Source organism: Meriones unguiculatus, chromosome 18, assembly GCF_030254825.1.
Source record: "Meriones unguiculatus strain TT.TT164.6M chromosome 18, Bangor_MerUng_6.1, whole genome shotgun sequence".
Taxonomy (NCBI): domain Eukaryota; kingdom Metazoa; phylum Chordata; class Mammalia; order Rodentia; family Muridae; genus Meriones; species Meriones unguiculatus.
Genome location: NC_083365.1, coordinates 49,798,365 through 49,805,533, shown reverse-complemented (window position 1 = coordinate 49,805,533; position 7,169 = coordinate 49,798,365). Strand labels below are relative to the sequence as shown.

Here is a 7,169-nt window from a genome sequence, read left to right as displayed (position 1 = left end):
GTGTGTGTCTGTGTTGATGTCTGAAGGGAAACTGATTATAGACGTCTACATTGCTAAGCCAGCAATCCTGCCTGTACCCCATACATCCTTTAACATTCTGACCACTGCTCCAGAAGTGTGAGGGGAGTCCCACAGGGATTGTTTTTATTTTTATTTTTGGAAGTGCTAGGGACCAACTTCAGGGACTTACACATGCTGGGCAAGCATTTTGCCAAGTCATACAATTGAATGACAGTAACAATAGATCTAAGTATTTCTTTCCTTTTCTAGCATTAAATGTCTTTGAGTTACGGTACCATTATACAAAATATTAGATACACAGTAGATTTCTGTTAAAATTAATATTTCCTTGACCCTGTTGAAGAAAGTAACATTTAGCCAGACAATCTTGTTCTCTGTAGCCATCCAAGTGTTATTTCAGGAAGGAAGGCAAAGGAGGCACATTACTACTCAGCACATTTGCAGTGTTGTCCTGGCTTTGTCCTTTAAACTTCTTACTGTATCGCAGGGAGAGCCAAGTTCTTTGTCATCCACAGATTTCATATTCTTAATATGTCAGCGTGAGAGATGTCAGCAGTTAGTTCTTTGCTGCCCTTGCAGCGATCTCCTTGTGGAACTCTTTGAGAACTTCCAACTGGTTGGGCCTGATGGAAATGTGTGGCCGGATTCTGGCGATAGCTTCTATAGCCTCTTCTGGGCTCCAGTTGTGCACCTGAAGTACAAGGTTAGAAAATCAGCCAAGAAAGGAAGGAGCAGGCATAACAATGCTTCTGGCCTATGAGTAGGGGCTGAAGGACTCTCGGAATTAATATTTTTTTTAGTTTTTTATTTAACTTTTATTAATTACACTTTATTCACTTTGTATCCCCCCATAAGCCTCTCCCTCCTCCCCTCCCAATTCGGAATTAATTTTTAAAAAGACTTATGCTAGCAAGGTAGCTCAGTTGGTAAAGGTACTTGCTGCCAAGCATGACAACCATCACCAGAGTTTGGTCCCAGGAATTGCTATAATGAGAGAACTAATTCTAATTCCTGTGAGTTGCCCTCTGACCTCCACGTGAGTGCCATGCCCACATGCACTTGCACATACAAATTAAATTAATAATATGCAATCAAATTTTTTCCAGGTAAATGAGGACTCCATATTAGAGGGCTTTGAAATTCCTGCTCCAGGTAGGCTACAGTGGCACAGGCATGTAATCCCAGCACCCTGGAAGGCAGAGGCAGGTGGATCTCTATGAGTTTGAGGCCAGCTTGGTCTATAACGTGAGTCCAGGACAGCCAAGGCTACACAGAGAAACCCTGTTTCAAAACAAAACAAAAGGACACGTTCTCTGAGAGCACTTTTAACTACTTTAGTCAACCAAGCCTATAATACTGTTAATTCTTACTCTGCCAAATAGTGAAGAGTCGAACCAATGAAGCTGAAACCCCAGATTTCCCAGGTCTACTCTGTCCTTTTGAAACTGGGATTTTATTAAGAATGTATGGAAGCTGGTGTAGCTCGGTGGTAAAGTGCTTGCCAGGCTTGAATGAAGCATTGGGTTCAAGACCCAGCACCTTATACCCTGGGTACCTTGACATAGTGTGTAACTTGGGAGGGGAGGCAGGAGGATTAGAATTCAAGGTCATCCTCACTGACATAATTGGCTTTGAGACCATCCTACAATACATGAGCCTGACAAAGCGCACACACAAAAAATTTTTAAGAGCATATGGTAGGGCTGGAACGATGGCTCAGAGTTTAAGAACACTTGCTGTTCTTCCAAAGGTCCTGAGTTCAATTCCCAGCAACCACGTGATGGCTCATAACCATCTCTAGTAAGATCTGGTGTACAGACAGAATGTTGTATAAATAATAAATCTTAAAAAAAAAAAAAAAGCATATGGTAGCTGCTTTTCTGTAATTCATAACAATAGCTAGAAAAATTAGCACTTTTTAAATTTAGGAGGGTTACCTTTGTATTTTAAGGATACATACTGATTTAGAACCCAACAGGATTAAAACAGCTTTAGCCTGCTGGGTCAGTTCTCATTTGGACCAAATACCTTCCTAGATTACTTCTAGCAGATTTTTTTTCTTTATGGTCTTTGAGACACAGTCTCACTATATATGCCTGGTTGACCTGGAACTCAGGCTATGTAGAAAAGTTGGCCGTAAACTTGCAGATCCTCTGACTGCACAGATGTTAGGGTCATAGGTGTGCATCACCATACCCAGCTTCCAGCAGAATCTTTTAATAGCTTTGGTATAGTTCAGTCACATATAGTCCATTATACTTCCTTAAACTACCCACTTGACTGGAAATACTATGCAAGAACCAGACGAATAGCAAAAATGAGTCAAGCTGGACAGGAAAAGGCAGTACAGAATGATAAAGGTCTATAAAGCATTTGCTTCTAAATATTTTTTAAAGCACCCTGGTTGAATAATTCTTTTTCCCCATTATCAGGGAATAAAGTCAGGGCCTCACACATGCTGGGCAGGCACTCTGCTGCTGAGCAATAGCCCCAGTTTTATTACACAAAATAAGTAACTATGGTAAAACAACAAAAACTAATGTATTCAGAACTTTACCCTGAAATGCTATAAAGCTAGAAGAATCAGCACTAGTATTTGTAACCCCGAATTCTCTGACCTGCTATTTTGGGCCTTGAACTCATTATACACACAGCCCTGTAGCTGAGGATGACAAAGTTCTCCCTCCTGCTTCCATCTGCCACGTGCAGGTCACCACACTTTTTTTTTTTTGCCTCATGAACACTAGGCGAGCCCTCTACTTCTTGAACTAGCATCCTGCCGTGCTACTTAAAGCAAGTGTTCTGGCCAGGTATGGTGGTGCATTCCTGTAACCCCTGTAATCCCAGCATAGGAGGCAGAGGCAGGAGGATTGCTGCAAGCCTCAGTTACATAGTATAATCTCCACAGTAAATTCCAGGCCAGTGAGGGCTATATAACAATACACTATCTCAAACAAAAAATATGGCTCTTTCCGTGTTCTGTTGGGTCAAACACTGTTTAAAATTCCTTTATTTTTGTAGATCTGCTGTAGGCAAGCATGTTGCCGTACCTTTTCCTTTAAGTTTCCTGTCATATTTAAGCTAAGGAAACATCAGAAAGGAGATAAAAGACACATTTATCTTTCCTGATTAGTAAGGGCAGGGCAGAAGGAGAAGCTAACCAAGGCACAAAGCGTGGGGTCTGGCACGAAGCCACACTACCTTCTGAAAGCCTGGAAGTGGGTAATGGCTCTCCAGAGGCCTGCCAGTAAACCATGCTCCTGAGCTCCGGGAAATCTATCGCAAGGCTACTCCGGCGACATTCCCCACCTGAATCAGATAGGCCGCCACCATCGTGGCACTTCTGGATCGGCCAGCCTTACAGTGCACGTAGACACACTGGCCCAGCGACTGGTACTTGAGAGCAAACTGGACTCCTCTGTGGAGGTTGGTCAAGGTAGGAACCCCAGTCATGTCGACGGTGCTAAGCCGTAGCTGTTCAACTCCTGCTTTCTTCCATTCCTAGAATTCCAGGTCCACCAGCATAAAAAGGAAAATCAAAGAAGCTTGAGGTGAATGGTTTGAAGAGGAGATTCCCAGGCAGCAAACAACAAGCAAGCTCCAGGGGTTACTCTCAAAAACAGGAATGCTCTTAAAATAGCTAATCTTCCGTTAAGCAGACACAATGCTATTAGAAGAACATTCAAGGAGGGCTGGAGAGATGGCTCAGTAGGTAAGAGCACCATCTCCTTTCCCCTCAAGGACCCAGGTTCAATTCCCAGCACCCACATGGCAGCTCACAACTGTCTGTAATCCCAATTCCAAGGCATCTAACACCTTCACACTAAAGCACGTAAAATAAAGTTAAATAATTTTTTAAAGTATTTCAAATATTCTCTAGATGCTTCAATCTTTAGTTGCAAAATAATAGCTCCATAAAATCAGCTGTGGGTCTGCAGAGACAGCTCCGTGGGGAAAAGCACTTACTGCTCTTGCAAAAAGACCACCTGAATTCAGTTTCCAGTTCCCCACTGGTAGGCTTACAGTCATCTGTGAGCAATGACCCACAGTCAGGCTTGCTTGCAAAACTAAGCCCAGCGCTTGGGAGGCAAAGGTGCCAGGATCTCTAGGAATCTGAGTCTACAGAACGAGTTCCTCAGTCTCACAAAACAAAACAAATACCAGAACAATAAAATTAAGTTTTTTAAAAAAAAATCTGCACAAGCTATGGGGCTGAAGGCTGTAGGTCAGTGGCGTGGTGCCTGGCAAAGGAAGTCCTGAGATTCCCATCACTCCAATAACGGTACGAAGCTGTGTTTTTGCCTATTTAGGACCTGCACAGTGACCAAGCTGTAGGCAAGGTAATACATTTGACCCTAAGTGCATAAATATCTTTACCCCCTTTTAGAGGGGTAGATAGTAAAATAAATAGGGTTATTTTAAAATTTAAAACAACACACTTTAGACAGGAGTGGAGTCTCATGCCTAAAACCTCAATTCTAGGATGACTGGAGCAGGAGGATTTATGCTGTAAGTGGAGTTCACGGCTAGTCTAACCTACAAAATAGGACTCCTTTCACCCCTTAAAAAAAAAAACGCAAAAAAAAGCCCTACCTGCATTTGTGTAATATTATTTGAGAAACTACAGAAATAAATAAAGCCTTTGACGTATTAGGCAACAGTGTTTTCGCTTTAAGACTTCAAATCCACTTAGCTACTTTTACTAGCTTTGTTGGTGGTGGTTTTTAAATAAGGTTTCATAAGACCAGAGTGATCTCAGTTCTCACTATGTAGCCAAGGAAACCTAGAATCTGATGTTCCTGCCTCAGCTTCCTGAGTGCTGAAATTACAGGTGTGCTCCTCCATCTCAAGCCCTCCATACCTTTAGCTAGTCCCTGAAATGTAATGACTGCAGAAAGGCCAGTTTAACCCCATAACAAAAACCTGAAAGCACATTTTTGCTTGTGTATCAATTGAACCAGAACCAGTCTGAGAGTTGTTAAACTCAGGTAAGTCCTGAGTCAGAACGTCTGGGGGCTGGAGGCAGGATCTGCTACTTCGGGAAGGTTACAAGAAGATCCTTGTGCTTCACATGGAGAGACCAAGCACTGTCCATGTGGCTTCCTCTCTGCTTAGACTAGACAGCTAATGACCCCTCGAGACCTGTGACAATACTTTGGGAAATTCAAGTATCACTGATGTATCCCACCCCCTTTTCCGTTACTATAAAGGACCTCATATAGCCCAGGTTAGCCTGGAACTCATATGTGGCCCAGGATGAGCTTGAATACCTGACTTTTTTTTTTTTTTTTTGGCTTTTCAAGACAGGGTTTCTCTGCCTTGGCTGTCCTGATCTCACTTTGTAGACCAAGCTGGCCTTGAACTCAGAGCTCTGCCTGCCCCTGCCTCCCTGAGCGCTGAGATTACTGGTGTGAGCCACTGAGCCCAACTCTATAGCTTTTCAATAATTACTAACACGATAAATAAAATGGGGTCGCTCTTCTTTTTTACTTTTTTTTTTTGGGGGGGGGTGTGCTGGCAGTGTTTCAAGGCAGGATCCCATTATGTAGCTGCGGCCGACCTTGAACTCACTGTGTAGATTAGGCAGGCCTTAAACTCACAGAGATCCGCCTGCCTCTGCCTCCAGAGCGCTGGGGTTAAAACCTTGCACCACTATGCCTGGCTGGAGGGAGGATGTGCTTTTCTCCTCTGTGTGGTTTTGTTCTTAGATACAGGCTCCCGCAGCCCAGGCTGGCCTCGGCCTCTCCACACAACTGTGGCAGGTCTCAAGTTCTCGCTCCTCCCACCCTCACTCAGGTCTGAGGCACTCCCCTTAAGGAAGTGCTTTCCTTACAGTTGGCCTTCATCTCCAAAGGCTAATGCATTGCCTAATTCATATTTGATGCTAAAATCTGCTCGATGAGTGAAATCAGCAAAGTGCATAAACCACAATTTTAGTTACTGAGGTTAGTGACCAAGATCACAAATACAAGATGGGTGGACTAGCACATGACCGTAATCTCGGTACTTGGGACTCGGGGGCAGGAGAATCAAATTCATCATCGACTCAAGACCCTGCCTCAAAATAAACAAAAGTAACATACACGTGTACAATTATGTGCCTAAAGACTTCACCCCTCGTACCGATTTTGAAGCAGGATTTCCCTGTACCCAGACTGGCACGGAACTCACTACATAAGGCCAAGCCGGCCGGGAACTCCCAGCGATCCTTCCGCTTGCCTAGGCGTGCGGGAATTGCAGGAGTGGGCCACCCACACCCCGGGTTAGCTCGCTCTCTTTTACTGACAGTGGCCGGGGCCCTTCGAACTCCTGGGATCAAAAAGATCCTGCCTCAGCCCCCCGAGTCACCGGGGCCCTAGGTTCGCAGGACTTCTTTCTGGTTTATCAACTTCAGCTGCTTTCCACCTGCAGCCATTGAAATTGGACGCGCATACTCAGTGCTTGAGAAAGCAACCAGGTCTTCGGAGACAAGGTCACCCGCTGCGTCCCTCCCTCCCCTTAGCTTCTCCAGCTTTCACAGGCCCGAGTGCCGGGCCAGGCTGGAGGGCCCGGGTCCTCACCTTGGCGGTGTTGCACAGGAATCTAGTTTCGTACTCCTCGTTCATGGTGATCACCCCGCGTACGTTCTCGTCCAGTACCAGCTGCCGAGGCAAAGAGGGGGCTCAGCGAGGGCCGAAGGGCGCCAGCCGGGGCCCGGGGCCCGCTCCCGGCCCGACCCGGCGGCCTCTCTCACCCGGCGCGTCATGCTCCGCAGCGGCAGCGCGCCCAGCAGCACCGTGGTGTCGATGCGGTGGTACCAGTCCCGGTGCGCCCGACCGCGCACCCTCCCGCGGAACACGGTGTAGAGCAGCGTCGGGTAGAAGAGCACCCGGGCCAGGCCGGCCTCCAGCCACGCGGACGCCGCCATCCCGCCCCACCCCGCCAGGCCCAGCGGCGAACCGCCCGCCCCCGGGCTCGCGGCCAGCCACCGCGAGGAGGTCGCGGAGGACGAGGGCTGCCGGCCGCCCGGCTCCCGCCGACCCTCCGAAGCCGGGTCCCCGCGGTCCCGGCCGGGTTCCGGGAATTCCGGGACCGGAACCATGGTTTGGGAGGGGGAACCCCGCGTGGGTGGGGCGGGACGGGGCGGAGGAGGGTGGGGTGAGGGACTG

General features: G+C 47.0%; 1 protein-coding gene across 1 annotated transcript; it reads right to left on the bottom strand.

Moving 5' to 3' along the window:
• Positions 1–116: 116 nt before the first annotated feature.
• Ptpmt1 (protein tyrosine phosphatase mitochondrial 1) lies at positions 117–7,169 on the bottom strand. Its single transcript, XM_021640822.2, has 4 exons — positions 6,755–7,169; positions 6,582–6,662; positions 3,331–3,522; positions 117–712 (listed from the first exon to the last, which is right to left on the bottom strand). The coding sequence occupies exons 1-4, from the start codon at positions 7,100–7,102 to the stop codon at positions 578–580; spliced, it is 756 nt and encodes a 251-aa protein (XP_021496497.1). The 5' UTR covers positions 7,103–7,169; the 3' UTR covers positions 117–577.

Bases quoted from the DNA above. Each gene is read 5' to 3' on its own strand.
- Ptpmt1 (XM_021640822.2), bottom strand. From the start codon at position 7,102: ATGGTTCCGGTCCCGGAATTCCCGGAACCCGGCCGGGACCGCGGGGAC. The intron at 6,663-6,754 runs GTGAGAGAGGCC...TTGCCTCGGCAG, and splicing joins TGCGGAGCATGACGCGCCGG to CTGGTACTGGACGAGAACGT. The intron at 3,523-6,581 runs GTGAGGACCCGG...CTGGAATTCTAG, and splicing joins TCCTGTGCAACACCGCCAAG to GAATGGAAGAAAGCAGGAGT.